This window comes from Dromiciops gliroides, chromosome 6 (genome assembly GCF_019393635.1).
Source record: "Dromiciops gliroides isolate mDroGli1 chromosome 6, mDroGli1.pri, whole genome shotgun sequence".
In the NCBI taxonomy this organism is placed as follows: Eukaryota; Metazoa; Chordata; class Mammalia; order Microbiotheria; family Microbiotheriidae; genus Dromiciops; species Dromiciops gliroides.
This window is the reverse complement of record NC_057866.1, coordinates 249,721,980-249,739,672: the sequence shown is the minus strand read 5'-3', so window position 1 is coordinate 249,739,672 and position 17,693 is coordinate 249,721,980. Positions and strand designations below refer to the sequence as shown.

General features: G+C 38.0%; 1 protein-coding gene across 2 annotated transcripts in view; it reads right to left on the bottom strand.

Moving 5' to 3' along the window:
• SLC10A6 (solute carrier family 10 member 6) overlaps positions 1-17,094 on the bottom strand; it is a 29,364-nt gene extending 12,270 nt beyond the window's left edge. The window contains exons 1-3 of one of the 2 annotated variants that reach the window (XM_043971731.1): positions 16,442-17,094; positions 9,876-9,994; positions 7,342-7,430 (exon numbers count right to left, since the gene is read on the bottom strand). In XM_043971731.1, coding sequence (XP_043827666.1) covers positions 7,342-7,430; positions 9,876-9,994; positions 16,442-16,821 — 588 coding nt within the window. In that variant the 5' untranslated portion in view covers positions 16,822-17,094. The remainder of the gene's footprint in view (positions 1-7,341; positions 7,431-9,875; positions 9,995-16,441) is intronic. The other variant, XM_043971730.1, reaches the window with a different exon arrangement.
• Positions 17,095-17,693: the final 599 nt, after the last annotated feature.

Below are 17,693 nucleotides of genomic sequence, written 5' to 3'. Positions count from 1 at the left end.
AAGGAGGAGCAAAAGAATTAAATGTTGCAGAAAGGTCGAGACAGATAAAGAATGAGAAAAGACCTTTAGATTTGGCAATTAAAAGATGATTGGTAGGGGGCAGCTAGGTGGCACAGTGGATAAAGCACCAGCCTTGGATTCAGGAGAACCTGAGTTCAAATCTGACCTCAGACACTTGAAATTTATTAGCTGTGTGACCCTGGGCAAGTCACTTAACCCCAATTGCCTCACCAAAAAAAAGCAAAAAACAAAAACAAACAAAAACAACAACAAAAAGATCATTGGTAACTTTGGAGAAACCATTTTCAGTTAAATAATGATGTTGGAAGCCAGATTAGAGAAGGTTTAGAAGAGAGTGAGAGGATAAAAGAGGGAGGCATTGAGTCTACATGGAGTTTGCCCAAGAAGAGAAAGAGAATGGTACCAAGAATGGTAGGATCAAGTGAAAATGTTTTAAGGATGGGAAGACATGGCATGTTTGTAGGCATTTGGGAAGAAGCCAGTATAGAGGGAGAGATTTGAAGAGTTGGGAAAGCATGCAGATGATAAAGAGGACAAACCAAATGGGGTGTGATCAAGGATATGTGTAATGGGAAAAGAGACATCTTCCTCAGAGACAGGAACAGGGATGAAGAAGAAATAATGGGGAAAATCACTGAGGCAATGAGGAAGGAAGAAAAGAGAGCACTAAACAAATGTCACCCATTTTTTTGGTGATACATGAGTAAAGTTCTTCATCTAAATGGAATGGGCAGTGCAATGGGAAAGATAGGAGTAAAAATATTTAAAATTGCTCATTGAGGGGGCAGCTAGGTGGTGCAGTAGATAGAGTTCCAGCCCTGGGGTCAGGCAGGAGGTCCTGAGTTCAAATCCGGCCTCAGACACTTGACACTTGCTAGCTGTGTGACCTTGGGCAAGTCACTTAACCCTCATTGCCCAGCCGGAAAAAAAAAATGAAAGGAGAATTGCTAATTGCTAAGTAGGAGAGTGAATCAATTAGGGAGGTGTAAAAGAATTGCCTTGCTACAATGAAAACTTAGTTGAGATTATGTAACATAAATTTGCTTTGGACAGAGTCAGCTTGGTTTCTTAACTTTCTCTAATTCTCTTCAGCAACACATGAATGGGAGTGAAGGCAACAGATAGTGGAAATAATGAAGATGGCATTTGGTAGGAAATGAGCAGCAATAGAACAAGGGAACAAAGGATTTGAGTGTAAAACATAATGTAGAATTGAACTTATTCATCAAGAAAACAAAAAGATCACACAAGACTTTGATGCAATTATTCCAAAGAAGAGAAAATTTAGGTTTATGACATGTCAAAAGGCAAAAAATCCAAAAGCATAACAACCCAAAATAAATTATTTTGTAAAGCTGAATATGATAAAAAAAATTAAGAGCTTTAGTAAAATCGAAGACTTCTATGAATTCTCATTGAAAAGACAAGAGCTGAGATGGATTTTTAAATCACAATCACAGGAAATTAGATAAATCTTGAAAAGCAAATACATTTGAACACCTGAAAAAGACTAAATGATGATCAAATGTTTCCAAGGACAAAAGACACATGCTTCTTTAGAATCACAAAAGTCATAGAGGGAGTTAAGAAAAACAAATACAGAGTCTAAGTGGGTTTTGGTTTTAAGAAAAGAAAGGGGAGGAAGAAGAAATACACAAAGGAAGCAATGAAGAAGAATGGTGAAGAACTTACTATTTCTCATAATTGGGGCTTTCCATCCCAAGGAACCAAGGAGTGTGTGGTCATAGCTGACAGGAGACAGCAAATCTCACTGAGCAGTGAAGAGGCAGTATTTGGATGAATCTAACTGTAAAACGCTCTTTGCAGAACTAAAGGTAGAACTAAATAATTGGAGAAACAATAATTGCTCTTGCATATGGTAAGCCAGTATAATAAAATTTCAATATTACTTAAATTAGTTTACTTATTTGGTGCTATATACCAAACTCCCAAAAGAGTATTTTATACACCTATAAGATATAATAAAATTAATATGGAGGAACAAAAAAAATCAAGAATATCAAGGGTAATAGTAGAAAAAAGATGTGAAGGAAGGAGATCGCAAATCTGTCTAGTAAGAGACCTCAAACTGTATACTACAGCAGTAATCGTTAAAAATTATTTGTTACTGGTTAAAAAAAAGAGATTGATGAGTAGGAAAGTTCACAAGATACACAACATACAAAAATAAAGAAATATAGTAACGTTTGATAAACCCAAAGAACCCCGATACTCACTATTTGACAAACACTTAGGAAAATGATAGTTTGGCAGAAAGCAGGTTTAGAAAAGCATCTCACACCATACCAAAATAATCTCCAAATGGATGCATGCATGATTTAGATATACATCATAAATTTAAAAAGCAAGGTAGAACTTACCTTTTGTAATTTGGGATAATGAAAAAGTACATGACTAAACAAGTGATAGAGAGGATCATAGAAAATGGACTATTTTGATTGCATAAAATTTAAAGTTTTTTTGGGGGGGAGGGCAGCTAGGTGGCACAGTGGATAAAACACCAGTCCTGGATTCAGGAGGACCTGAGTTCAAATTCGGCCTCAGACACTTGACACATACTAGCTGTGTGACCCTGGGCAAATCACTTAACCCTCATTGCCCCACAAAGAGAGAGAGAGAGAGAGAGAGAGAGAGAGAGAGAGAGAGAGAGAGAAGAGGAAAGAAAGAAAAGGGGTTTTTGTACAAGAAAATCTAATATATTGAAAATTAGAGAAGTAAATAACTGTGAAAAAAAAATCTTAGCAACAAGTCTTTGATAATGGTCTCATTTCCAAGATATATAGGAAATACAGCCAAATTTATAAGACTAAGATTCATTCCCCAATAGATAAATGGTAAAAGGATATGAAAAGGGGGGTGGCTAGATGGTGCAGTGGATAAAGAACCGGCCCTGGATTCAGGAGTACCTGAGTTCAAATCCGGCCTCAGACACTTGACACTTACTAGCTGTGTGACCCTGGGCAAGTCACTTAACCCCCATTGCCCCGAAAAAAAAGGATATGAAAAGGTGGTTTTCTTTTGGGGGAAGGGGTTAAACACCTAATGTCTATTGAAATGAATTTTTAAAGTGCCTTAATTCAACATAACATTAAATGCCTGATGCATATGAAGCACTGCTAGGCTCTTGGGGAGATAAGAAATCATCCCTTTGCTCACTGAGCTTCCAGTCTAGGAAGAGGATAAGATATAAACACAGATACAAAAATAATAGATGATACCATGTTGCTTATGAAAAAACCATGACAAATACATGCAATTCATTCTTCCATGAGGAAGAGTGTTAAAATCATGAAGCCTTCAAGCAGATTGGATTTAAAAGATGGGTTGGAAGTCCAGTAAGTGAAAAGGAGAAGGTAGGAATATTTCAGAAATATTATAAGCCCTCCTAATGGTGATGGGGAACAGTAATGAAGTATAAAGGGGAGGTTGACTCCTTGAAGGGATAAGGATGGAAAAAAAGTTAGAGTGATGCTATGTTATGGAACGCCTTTAATGCTAATTCCTTTTTTCAGTAACAAGGATTTTTGACAAAAAAAAATAATAATAAGTGATATGTCCAAATGTATGCATAAGGGAGATTAATTTGGCCAGAGTCAATATGAAAGATGGACTGGGTATGAGCACTGCTAATTACTAGCCACATCACTTAACCTTTTGTGTACCAGTTTTCTCATTTGTAAAATGAGGAAAATGAGAATGCCACCAATCAAAAGGTGCTAGTGGGGGGCAGCTAGGTAGCACAGTGGATAGTGTACTGACCCTGGATTCAGGAGGACCTGAGTTCAAATTCAGCCTCAGACACTTGACACTTACTAGCTGTGTGACCCTGGGCAAGTCACTTAACCCCAATTGCCTCACTTTAAAAAAAGAAAGAAAGGGGGGCAGCTAGATGGCACAGTGGATAGAGCACTGGTCCTGGAGTCAGGAGTGCCTGAGTTCAAATCTGGCCTCAGACACTTAACACTTACTAGCTGTGTGACCCTAGGCAAGTCACTTAATCCCAATTGCCTCACTAAAAAAAAAAGAAAGAAAGAAAAGGTGCTAGTGGAGCATTAGACTTGATTTGACTCATGCCCTCCTTAAAACACAACCCATGGGGGCAGCTAGGTGGTGCAGTGGATAGAGCATCAGCCCTGGAGTCAGGAGTACCTGAGTTCAAATCTGGCCTCAGACACTTAACACTTACTAGCTGTGTGACCCTGGGCAAGTCACTTAGCCCCAATTGCCTCACTTAAAAAAAAGAAAAAAAAACATAACCCATGTATTCCTAATGTGTGACATTTTCAGTTCCAAGTTCTCTCTCCTTAAGAAGACAAGAACTATGATAGCCATTATGCATATGAAGCCATGCAAAACATATTTCCATATTAGTTAGAATGTGAGGAAAAAAGGAAAGGAAAAGAAAGAAAAGTAAACAAAGAAAAGAATATGTTTTAATCTGCATGCAGAGTCTATCAATTCTTTCCAGTAGATAGAATTTTTCACCGTGAGTCCTTTGGAAGTGTCATGGATCATTGCATTGACCAGAGTAGCTAAGTCTTTCACAGTTGACTATCATTAAATATTACTGTTACTGTGTAAAATGTTCTCCTGAACAGCCAGTTTTCAAAGGAAGTAGTAGAAGCTATCAACAGTCATATAGAGATATGCAAATTCAAGAAACTTTGAAGTTCTTTTTCACACACATCAGATTGGTAAAGATTACAAAAGAGTAAACTGATGAATGGTTTTTAGGAGCTATGAGAAAATAGACAAACTGGTATAAGTGTTAGTGGAGCTTTGAAGTTGTCCAGCCCTTCTGGAAAACAATTTAGAACCAAAGTTAGAAAATTATCAAACTGTGCATATAGGGTCCCTTGAGCCACCTATACATGTGTACCACAAAATCAAAGAAAGAGGACAAGAACCTATGTGTACCAAAATATTTAAGCAGCTCTTTTTGTAATAGCCAAAGCTTGTAAACTCTAAAAGGTGTTCAATAATTGGGGGGATAGCTCAATTAATTGCAGCATATAAATGGAATGGAATGTGATGAAATGGATCATTTTGGAAAAAAAGGATGAGCTTTATGAACTCATGCAGAACAAAGTGAAGAGAACTAGGAAAATAATTTACAGCTTTTCAGTTTAAGCATTTACACCTGGGAAATTGCTACAAAATAGGGATTAATTTCTTGTTTTGTCAATTGTCTAGATTTAAGAAAGTGTTAATAATACAGATTAAATTTAAAAATTTGTTTGTATGCATTCCTCTTCTTCACCCCCAGCTCAGTTGTTAAAGTTTAACCACCTTACTCCTGAATCAAACCTAGGAGGCAGAAACATGTCATTTGAATAGAAGTAAGGAAAGCAGAAGCAAAGGGGATCTGTCTCAGCAAATTCAGAATGCTAACAATGTCCCTGTGACAGTCTTCAAAATCTGGATGGAGTATTGTTCAGGCACCTGAGCCAACTGAAATTTCAATTTGGTCAAGCTTAGTTTGGAGACCATTTTGTTCTTTCTTTCTTTCTTTCTTTCTTTCTTTCTTTCTTTCTTTCTTTCTTTCTTTCTTTCTTTGTGAGGCAATTGGGGTTAAGTGATTTGCCCAGGGTGCCACAGCTAGTAAGTGTTAAATGTCTGAGGCCAGATTGGAACTCAGGTCCTTCTGAATCCAGGGCCAGTGCTTTATCCTCTGTACCGCCTAGCTGCCCTGACCATTTTGATATTATATTTGTAGCAGGTGCTTCCATAATGGGTTCCTGAAGAACCAAGAGCCTAGAAAGTTTCCACAGAATTGGAGACAAACCTCAAGACATGAGACTGCTCCTTCATGCCTAGGCATAGGCAATAACAGCTATAAGAGAAAAGGTTTTTTTCTCCTTTTTCACTTTCATGTAGTGATCAGGGAAGTGGCCAGTGGGTAGGGAAATCAACCAAGACCAGAAAGAGTGCTTCCCTCAAACTGAAGTGTCCACAGAATGAAACAACCATAAGTCAGAGTTGGGAGGCAAGAGCCTGATCCTGGAGAAGAGACAGGGATAGAGTGTGAAGAAAGATCTCAACTTGCAAAACTGATGACTGCTGTAAATCCCCCTGGACTGGTGAGCTGACAGAGGAGAGCACTCTAACCCCTTTTGTCTTTTTCTAGCCTCGTTTGATTCTGAGATTGTGGGGAAATATCTTGTGCCAGTATTCTTTTCCATGAGCTGTGGGCACATGTAACTAGAATTCTCCTCTGGCCATACCTAGAGATCTGGGAGGACAGAGAGGAAGAGGCTTTCAGAGATGGTCATAGGCAGGTATCTCCAATGGAAATGTTTGACCTTTTTTCTTTTCACTTTATACAGTGCACTGTAAGTCATAGGAACACAATTTGTTAAGTTTCTGAATTTCTAAATATAGGCAGTCGGGACTTGAAGAGTGTGGGTAAGTGGAATGGGGGTACATTTGCTGTGTATAGATTTTACATAAATATTAATTTTAATATTCTAAGTATTATTCCATTTCATCTCTTAGATTGCATTTTAGACCCATCCAGCAAGAGTTAATCAAAATGGTCTAGCATCACTGTTGAAGTCTCAGACTTGGAGGTGGGGGGGAACAGTCCAGGTGTGTATAGATTGTAGTAATACTCTATAGTAATAGTAAAAAGAACATACTACTATATAGTTGACTTTATTGGCCAACAAAGACCTTTTAAGAAAGCTACTTCAGGGGCAGCTAGGTGGTGCAGTGGATAGAGCACAGGCCCTGGAGTCAGGAGTACCTGAGTTCAAATCCGGCCTCAGACACTTAACACTTACTAGCTGTGTGACCTTAGGCAAGTCACTTAACCCCCACTGCCTCACTAAAAAAAAAAAAAAAAAAAAAAAAAGGAAAGAAAGCTACTTCATACTTGCACCAGGGAGAAACTGACAATTCTACGGGACTGGGCACCTGGGTAGACCACCACCTGATAGGAAATTCAGGTATTACATTCCCAAACCAGAAAATTACTACACTGATATGTCATTTTAAGGAAGGTTTGAGCTAAATGAGTTGATCTGGGCTGCTTGCATTCCACCAATTTCCAGGTGTCCCTTAGTTTTCCAGTTCAATACCACAATATATTTCTTTAAGTATAAAACCAAAGAAGAATTCCCCATGCGGGTGGGGGTGGACCTTTTGCTGTTTGCAGTTGAAATAAAAATCCCCTTTTGGGCAGGTTAAAAGATTAGGGGCATTTATCCAAAAGGCTGGTCTATACCATAATTTTTCCTTTTTCTCTGTCATGTGTCATATACTCAAAACTTCCAAGTCTCAACAAATGGGGTAACTTACTCTTAGGATGATTTTAGAGTGTGCCGGCCACTTGAAATTCACAAAGACGCCAATAGCCACAGGTACAATTAAGCATAAAAGAGAAATTCCTGAAGAAATGGAAAATATATCAGACCAAACAATTTCTGAAAACTTGATTTCTCTCTCCTCGATTTCTATTTAACTGGATTTTTCAAAAAAGATCTTTAAGGGGACAGCTAGGTGGCACAATGGATAAAGCCCTGGCCCTGGATTCAGGAGGACCTGAGTTCCAATCTGGCCTCAGACACTTGACACTTACTAGCTGTGTGACCTTGGGCAAGTCATTAACCCTCATTGCCCCACCAAACAAACAAACAAACAAACAAAAAGATCCTTAAAAAGCAATTTCTTTCAGTATAACCAAGGAAATGAACATATTTAATATGTAGTTTTTAAAGGACTGAAGAACTCATTGGAATCCAGTCTCCTGGTGGCAGAGTTGATTTTGGAACGCCAGTCTTCTATCTCCAAATCCAGGGCCCTTTCCACCATACCACATAGATGGTTGTTTAGATCACTGATTAGGACTGCATTATAACTGATTTTGGTTTTGTTTTTTGGTGAGGCGATTGGGGTTAAGTGACTTGCCCAGGGTCACACAGCTAGTAAGTGTTAAGTGTCTGAGGTCAGATTTGAACTCAGGTCCTCCTGAATCCAGGGCCAGTGTTCTATCCACTGTGCCACCTAGCTGCCCCCATTATAACTGATTTTTAATTTTTTTAATCATATCCTTTAAGGTAACTATTCCACTTTTAAGTTCTCCAAATCCGAAGCTTTATCAAATTCAACCACCAACATCATTAAACATTTATGTAATGACTACAAGATAAATAGCATTGGACCGGGATTTGGATCAGACCAGCCCCAGGCATTAAGTGGCTCATAGTTTTATTTAACTCCTAAGGATGCAAGGTTTCGATGGCTTGTTTCAAACAACAATGGACAAAAAATTCTACCACATCTCTTGCTTCCACAGAGAAGTCAGAAGGGAGAAAAGAGGTCTAAGTGAATTGTCACAGAGAAAGATAAGGGGAGTCTCTGTGAGGGTGGGAGTTGGGGGTTGGGAATATATATCAAGGGATATTTGCAGAATACAGGTGAACTCTAAAAATCTGTCCTTGAAGAAAATGGAATTATTTACTTCCACAGACAATAATCTAACATCTTCTGTATTCAAGACATGAGGTACAATTTCAACAGTTAAAAGACTTCAGAGAACTTACAAGGGGAAGCAACAGTACACAGATAAGTAAATGCAAAGTAAATTGAGAGGGTAGGAAGCATTAACTAGGAAGATCAGAGAATGCTTCCCAAGTATATAGTACCTGAGTTTAAATCTGAAAGAAAGGAAAGGGTTATGAGAGTCTGAGATAAAGCATGGGGGATGGATGTCTTGTGTGAATCCCTTGTTTGTTGTTGTTGTTCATCCTTCATTCTCAAAGAGGACTGATGATATCATAGGTGAGACATGAAAAGACAACCTCACCCACTTTGGCTAAAATGTAGAGTTTGTGAAGGGAAATAATATAGAATTTGTCTGGAAAGGCAGGTCAGAGTCAGATTGTGGAGGACCTTCAATGCCAGACTGAGAAGTTTTAAGGAGGATGACAACGGTCATAATATACAAGATTATTTTTGGCATCTTCTGAAAGGTGGTTGGGGGAGAGAGTATCTGGAGGCAAGGAAAGACTAATCCAGATGAGGTGCAATGACAGCTTGAATTATAATAGTAACTGGGGTAGCTAGGTGGTGCAGTGGATAGAGCACAGGCCCTGGAGTCAGGAGGACCTGAGTGTTCAAATCCAGCGTCAGATACTTGACACTAGCTGTGTGACCCTGGGCAAATCACTTAACCCCAATTGCCTCACCAATATATATATATATATATATATATATATATATATATATATAAAATAGTAACCATTGTAATTGAATGTAAAGAAAGGGATACATGCAAACAGGAGGCAGAATCAGTAAGATTTGATCACTGGGATATGAGAGGGAAGGGAGCCCAAAGATTCAGAGATGATCTTGTGATTACTAGCATGGGTGACTGATAGAATGGCCACACCCACAGAAGATACAGGAAAGGCTGAAGGAAGGGTTTGGGGCCAGCAATTATGGATCTTTTATAATCCACCTACAAGAAGTCATCTTATAGTCTAATGAGCATGATGAAAGATATAGCTATGGAAGCTGAGATCTGACTCGGATAAACTGTGATCGTTTTTTTTAACCCAGATAATAGATAATTCATTAGTCTACATAATGGATGACTAATCAATCAAGTAATTAATTAATTTGCATAATAGATGATTCATTCATTCATATAACAGATGATTCATAAATTCGATAAACTTTCTAGTGGAGTGATGTAAAATTTTAAATGGGCAAAATTGACCCTAGTCCTTTAATTAGTCCTTTGATTTTTTTCTGTTCTCCAGAGAAATCAATATAAAATGCATTACTATGCATCTAAAGCTGCTATTTACTTCCTAAACTCAGTACAATACCTATGGTCTGATATGGCACGGTGATATTCTGTTCAAGATCCCACGGCCGAGTGTAGAGGTAAAGGCAGAGTGGCATCATTCCGACTGCAATTACTGAGGAACAAGTTGTCATGCTAATGCTGCAAAAAAGAAATAAAAATCACGCTCAGGAGGGCAAGTTCGAAATTAAAATTCACTCTTAAATTCACTTGTTAACCACTCTCTTGTGGACTACATGAGATAAATTACTTGACGTTCTACTCTATGTTACAAATTGTGAACAGAAGGCTATATTTGTGGTCTAGAAAAGGTTTCTAGAAGTTGGACTCTGTCATTAAGCAATTAATCAACCAGTTATTTATCGATGACCCATTAGATGACTAGAACTGTGCTGTTGAGAATACAAATGTATGGGACATGGGGGCAGCTAGGGGGCGCAGTTCAGGAGGACCTGAGCTCAAATCCAGCATCAGACTCTTACTAGCTGCGTGACCTTGGGCAAGTCACTTAACCCTCATTGCCCCAAGCAAAAAAAAAAAAAAAAAAAAGGTTGGGACGTGGTCTCTGCCCTCAAGGAGCTTATAATTTACTTAGAGCAGGTACAATTAACACATATTATTTATGATCTTGGCTACAGAAAGAAGAGATTAGCATTGGGTTAGGCTTCATGGGAGAGGGGCCCTGAGCTGGACCTTGAGTTTGGGTAGACAGAAGCAAGAAGAAAGGGTATACTAGGTGGGAGAAATAACATCACTAAAGGGAGATGGGTGAGAAAACATCAGATATTCAGGGGACATTGATAAAATAAATTTGACTGAGGCAGCTAGGTGGCACAGTGGATAAAGCACCAGCTCTGGATTCAGGAGGACCTGAGTTCAAATCTGACCTCAGACACTTGACACTAGCTGTGTGACCCTGGGCAAGTCACTTAACCCTCATTGCCCTGCAAAATAAATAAATAAATAAACAAATATGTTTTTTAAAAAATCCATTTGAGCAAAATGGAAGATATGATTTAGGGAGTAAAGATGAAAAAATGGTTGCTAGTTTGCTAGGCATTGACAATGTTAATATGGATGGAAAGGTCACCTGGATTTGATGGAGCTTATAAAATCCAAATGGATTTTATAAGACCCTAGATTAATAATACCCCTCCTGTCTCCACATAATCTAATCATAGCATCTGCTTTAAGTTGAGCTGTTAAACTAATTTGTATTGATTTACATTTGTATATTTGCTTTGGGTTGATTTGTATCATGCCAATGAAGTTATTTTGTAACCCGTGAGCCAAGAAACCTTAAAAACCCTCAGAAAGAGTGGGAGCTCTGAACTCCCTTCTGAGGAGGGGGGTCTCCAGCATGACCATACTATATTTCTTCTCAGGACAAAAAGTAAATTGTTATTATGGTTTTTTTCTGTCTCTATCTGATCTGGTTTTGGTAGGAGATTTATGTTTTCTCTGATCTGGGTTTTGTAGGAGGAGAGGTATGGAAACAAATTGTAGGAGATATTGTAAGATATTATTTCTCTAATCTGTTTATTAATTTTGTAGGAGAGATTAAAGATTAATTTCTCTGATCTGTTTGTAGGTGACAGGAATAAAATAAACTATATATTTCAATATTCATCAATGAAGTGGAAATGCAATGTATATTCTTAAGCACTTCCACACACCTCATACACTGCTTTTTGTAATTGAATGAAAGTATCAAGGTTTACTGACTCATGGCATGATCTGAAAGCATCTCTGGGACAACTCTAGTAACAGACAAGATAATGAATTCCATTCTCACATTGTTTTGATTCCCACTAGACCTCTGTTTTTAAATAGTTTTTCATAGTGGTAGTTACTGGGGCAGCTAGGTGGTGCAGTGGATAAAGCACCAGCCCTGGATTCAGGAGGACCTAAATTCAAATGTGGCCTCAGACACTTGACACTTACTAGCTGTGTGACTCTGGGCAGGTCACTTAACCCCAATTGCCTCACCGAAAAAAAAAAAAAAAAAAAGAAAAACCATAGTGGTAGTTACTGCTTTTATGATTGTGATTATTACCCTTCCTCAAACAGTCAAATCACCAAGGGAATCACAGAATAATAACTATAAAGACCATATGACTGGATAGAAGGGAAGAGTAAGGGAGAGGGAATTAAGGGAAGCTTACTTTCCCACTGCATCCTAGAGTGCAAGTAATAGGATTCTGTCTCTGTATTCTTGGGCTTGTGACAAGACTATACACCTTAGTTTTCCATCCTATGCTCCCCCATAATCTCCATTTAGTGCTTTTTAAATTTTTAACTTCCAGCAGGTCAAGGGACCTACATTAGCATGGTCCCCCCAAAGTTCCCTCCCTCTCTGGTTCAAAGAGCAGAATAAACTTACTGTATAGAAAGAATCATGATTTGGGAGAGATACTATGTAAGCTTTCAATTAGACCAATTGCACAAAAATAAGTACATGGCATAATCTGAATTTTTTATAAAATCACTCAAGCATTTCAAAATCTTTTTAAATCAATAGATAAAATTGGATAACCCTAGTGTAGTGCCTTCAGTTGTAAATATGAATATAGGTTTAAAAAACTATACAATGAACTTCTGTGAAGAGCATGAGAAGTCAGAGATTACTTAACATCCCTGACAAGAAATTCCAGTATTGCATAAACATCAGATAATGCGGCCAACGAGGTAGCTACATTATTTAATCATAATGGAATTTTTCTTCAAAGAGACTCCAACATAACAAGACTCCACTTGAACTAGTAAAAGAGTCATAATTGTCCCCAAACTATAAGTGGAAAATAATGATATAGGAAGATTTAGCACCATTATGCTAAAATAAGGATATGACCCAAGATGAATAGCCATGACCATCTTGGTCCCAAAGTACAGATGACAAATAATACACTTTCTCATAGAAACTTTCAAGTCCCAGGATTTATAGTACAATATAAGGAGTAACCATGTAGCAAGTAAAACACTTCAAAGAATATTTGTCATGGGGAAGCTAGGTGGCACAGTGGATAGAGCACTGGCCCTGGATTCATGAACACCTGAGTTCAAATCAGGCCTCAGACACTTAACACTTACTAGCTGTGTGACCCTGGGCAAGTCACTTAACCCCAATTGCCTCCCTCCCCCCAAATTGCCCCTCCCCCCCAAAAAAGAAGAATATTTGTCATGCCCTCAATGATATGTTAAAGAGCAACCATACTGAACTAAAATTAGTAAAACAGAATATTAGATGGTAACTAGTTAACATAGATATGAGTTATTCTTCTCTCATTGCCACATGACCATGTCTATCCATTAGGTTGATATAGCAAAAGCCCATTCACAATCCATCCTTGGTAACTGATTGATATATGCCACATTCACACTTGTAGCCAAATGGTGACTACCTCTGGGCTTATAATATCCAAGTCTCATCAGTAGAGTCATGGCCTTGATTTATTCATTTTATAAGAACTCCAAGCATTAGGCAAATCTTTTAGTACCCATTTGGTTTTTTGGTTTTATTTTGTTTTTACAATAAGTAAAGGGGTTTTGTCTGTTTGGGATTTTTTTTGGGGGGGAGGGATGTTTGCATATAACTACTCAAAGAATTGTCAATGTCCTTAGCTACCTTTTTAGTTTTCTCTTTCCTCATAGTTCCTTCCTACTCCCTCAAAGAGGATGCTCTTTTTCTCTTTCCATCTCCCCCACTTCAGTATTATCAAGTTCTTTCCCTTGTTTCCCGTATCAAACCTATTATCCATAAAAGAAGGGAGTAACTCATTTGCATTTAGGTACAAATGACAACTGAAGATCTAGAGCTGTTGAGAACCTGGTCTAACCTCCTCATTTCACAGAAGAGGTCAAGTAATTTGCCCAAGTTCACATAAGAAGAAAGTCTCCATTTCTCAAAGTTATTAGTGCTTAATAGAAGGGAAAACTGGGAGGCAGTCCTGGTTTGGCTTAAATACAAGAAACTGTGGAATTTCAGGGATCAGCACTAGCCAGCAGGAGAGGAATCTTGTATACAAGGAGACCTTACTCTTGAGTCAGAAATTTCACCCAAAAAATCACCCAGTATTATACAGCAGACATTCTCGAAGTCCTCAAGTGAGTATTTTATGGTAGGTTTGTCATTTCAAAGGAAATAGCTTTTGATGCCAAGAACACAGCAGGTACTCATCTCATGTTCAGTGATCAACAGTATTCAGCTACCATTTTGTAAGTGATCTGATTTTTTTTATCACAAGCACTATTTATTCAGAAAAGAAGAATAAATGTTACAATGATTCACTCAATTCAGTAAAAGTTCAAATGAACAGGAAGTGTTCATGTACACTGCTTGATATTTTAAAAACAAAACCATTAAAAAAAAAAACTTTTTGAAAAACAGTAAGTTTGAAAGTACATTTTGGATGTCCAAAATATTAAGTAAATGTTTGCATATAACTTTTTATACTGAAAACAGTTGCTTACTGCCAATATTAAACAAACAAACAAACAAAGACTAGGATGTTTGTCTTCATTTCATGCCCTGGGTCACCTTGCCTGCTGTTTTGTCTTTGTCCCTAACAAAGCTTCTTTAATGTAGAACAAGAATTACTGGAAACAGCATAAGAAATATGACTTGAGAACCATCACTTAAACTATGTGACTGAGATGTATATAGCATTTAACTTACCTATCCACTTAAAAGTAAAGCAAATATATAGAATGAAGTGGAGGGAAAACAAAATAATTGTGTCAAAAATAACTTTGTAAAGACAAACAATTTTCAGAGACTTAATAACATCAATCAGTGACCAAGTAAGTGTTATTCCAGAAGACCATTGGGGAAGCTTGTCACCTACCTCCTGACAGAGCAAAGATGGATTTGAAATACATAAAGAGAAATATATTTTTGGATTTGACCAATGTGGGAATTCATTTTGCTTGACTATTCAGATTTGTTTCAAGGGTTTGGGTTTTTGTTTTTACTTTTTTTTTTCAGTTGATGGGGGGAGTGGAGAGAGGTGGAAAGGAAAAAAAAATGTTTATCAACTTAAAGAAAATTTCAAAAAACAAAGCAAATGAACCTCCCTTTCATCTTTGCAGAGTTGGGGGACTCTGGGTGTGACATACTGCACATATTATCAGATTTAGTTACTGTCACTTTTTGTTCTCTTTCATTTTCTTTCTTACAAGGAATGGCTCTCGGGGGGCAGCTAGGTGGCACAGTGGATAGAGCACCGGCCCTGGAGTCAGGAGTACTTGAGTTCAAATGCGACCTCAGACACTTAACACTTACTTACTAGCTGTGTGACTCTGGGCAAGTCACATAACCCCCATTGCCTCACTAAAAAAAAATTTTTTTTCAAAACAAACAAAAAACAAGGAATGGCTCTCAAGGTAGAGGAGGAGGAATATATTTTAAAATGAAAATAATGGGGGGCAGCTGGGTGGCGCAGTGGATAAAACACTGGCCTTGGATTCAGGAGGACCTGAGTTCAAATCCGGCCTCAGACACTTGACACTTACCAGCTGTGTGACCTTGGGCAAGTCACTTAACCCTCATTGCCCCGCAAAAAAAAAAAAAAATTTTTAAATAATAACATGAAAATAATATAAGAACAAAAGATATTAATTAAAAACTTAGGTACAGTTTTTTTAAAAGAAAGTCATTGGGATGGTACAAAGAACATATACAAATATATTTGCTCAGACTCCTTAAAATGAGAAATGGAATTTTCATTCCCTGCTTCAACACTGAGAACCAGAAACTTATGTCTGTTTTACAAGAGAGCTAAGTCATTTTTAATGAGGGCCCAATGAGTCTGTTCTACCAACCTTGCTCATAGCACTAGGATTCTCTGGTCACTGAAATTCTTGAGCTGGACACTATGGGCCCAGACAAAGTGAAGTTTTATCTCCACTCCCAGGTGCACAAACTTCATTTAATAAGAGACCAATAAAATATTTTAACAGATGACTATGCTGAGCCCTAATTCAAGTTTATGACCTTGATGATGGTACTTTCTCTCCTGAGGTGAATAAATCTATGTAAAACTACCACTGCAAATGCTCCAACAGAGAACTTGATCATCTAACACATTTACATACTAATTGAAGTTATACAAAGTACTTTTTTCCAGAACACAGTTCTATTGAAGTCAATAGCACAAGAAATATTATCCCATCTCAGAGATGTTAGGAGATTTGCCTATGGTCACATATCTAATAAGTATTGGAACTAGGATTTGAATAAGGTCTACACCAGTGGTGTCAGATTTAAATAGAAATAGGCTGCTATTCCATACATGAGGATCCCTGCTGGCTACATATTGACTTAGTTTCCAAATGTATTCTTATTTGTGTTATAGTGTATTTTTATTTATTTTGTTAAGTATTTTCCAATTGCCTTTTAATCTGGCTCAGACCCAAACTCGGGAGTGTCACTGACCACATAAGAGAGCATGTCTGACCCCACTGGTCCAAACCACCCTAAAAAGAAGATTGATACTCATGGGTTGGCTGTGTTATCTTGTATGTAGAAATTAATCCTAATTCCTAGTTAAATAATTGGTACCAATGCTACCAAGATGTGTGTAACCTTACCTGAGGTCTATATCTCCATCAGCCCAGTAGGCAAAAAGGTTAGAGACTGCTCCACCAGGCATGCAACCCAAGAGGAGAACTGTGACAGCTTGCAATGGTGGCAAAGAGAAGCTAATGGCCAAGAGGTAGGCTATGAGAGGCATCAGCCCATACTGACATAGCAGGCCCACAGCAATTCCCCAGGGTCTTCTGATATGTGACCATAACGTCTTGATGTTCACAGTGCAGCCCAAAGAAAACATCACCAGTATCATCATGACAGCCAAAAGCACTGAGAAACCAAGATTCAGGTTCCCATAATTACCCAAATCTCTTTTTAACTCCTCCTCTGTCGAGTTGTTAGGGCACTCTAAGGTGCTGGAACAGTTTATCATCCTCATCTTCTCGTGAATCCTGCTTCAACGTCTTATAAACAGCGTAGACTGATGGCAGATCAGGACCATCCTACTGCGTGTCAGAACACTGGATGAATAACCCACTAGCCAATCACAGAAGATATTCCTGTTAACTATTTATTGGCTAGGAGCTGTAACAAAATAGTCATCTTGATCTGATCAATTTCTTCACAAATGGCATGATGAAAATAATCACAAACAGGTGGAACAACAAAATGTAGATTGGTGTTGAGTTCTCCCTGTCAAAAATAAGTGAAACACCACATGGGCAAGTGGTAAAAAGACTAATTGTGTCATGGAATGACTTAGTCATGTTGTTAGCATTGTACTGAGTTGTGTTCCTGGAAAAGTAGGACAGCCTCCTGTTCATAATTCCACCCACTTTTAAAGCTATTACAGAGAGAACAGGGTGATTTTTTTCATGGAATGGAAAACTAACTTTGGAAGTACAAGGGAAACTGTGCCAAAACCACACCTAACAGCAACATATGCATTTGGAAGGTGAAGACAAGCATAACATTAAATATGCCGTCAGGGAGTATGCTTGTTGGTTTTTCTGAACTGCTTTTTTTCTCTTTCCTTTTAATCTTTGTTACAAGTTCAGGTAAGGGAGAGATAGTAATGAAGAAAATGTAAAAACAAGAAACCAGTAAAAATAGGACTAATGCAACAGTGGAGATAAATATTTAATATTAAAAATGGCTGAGAATCTGAAATATCAGCCAAAGAGGCTTTTGATTTTCTATAACCTGGATTCCAGAATGTTATGAAAGAGAGCAGCTAAGAATAATAGTTGGATACCTGTAGTGATTCAGTATGAAACATGTAACAAAATGAACACGGTTCCATTTCACAAA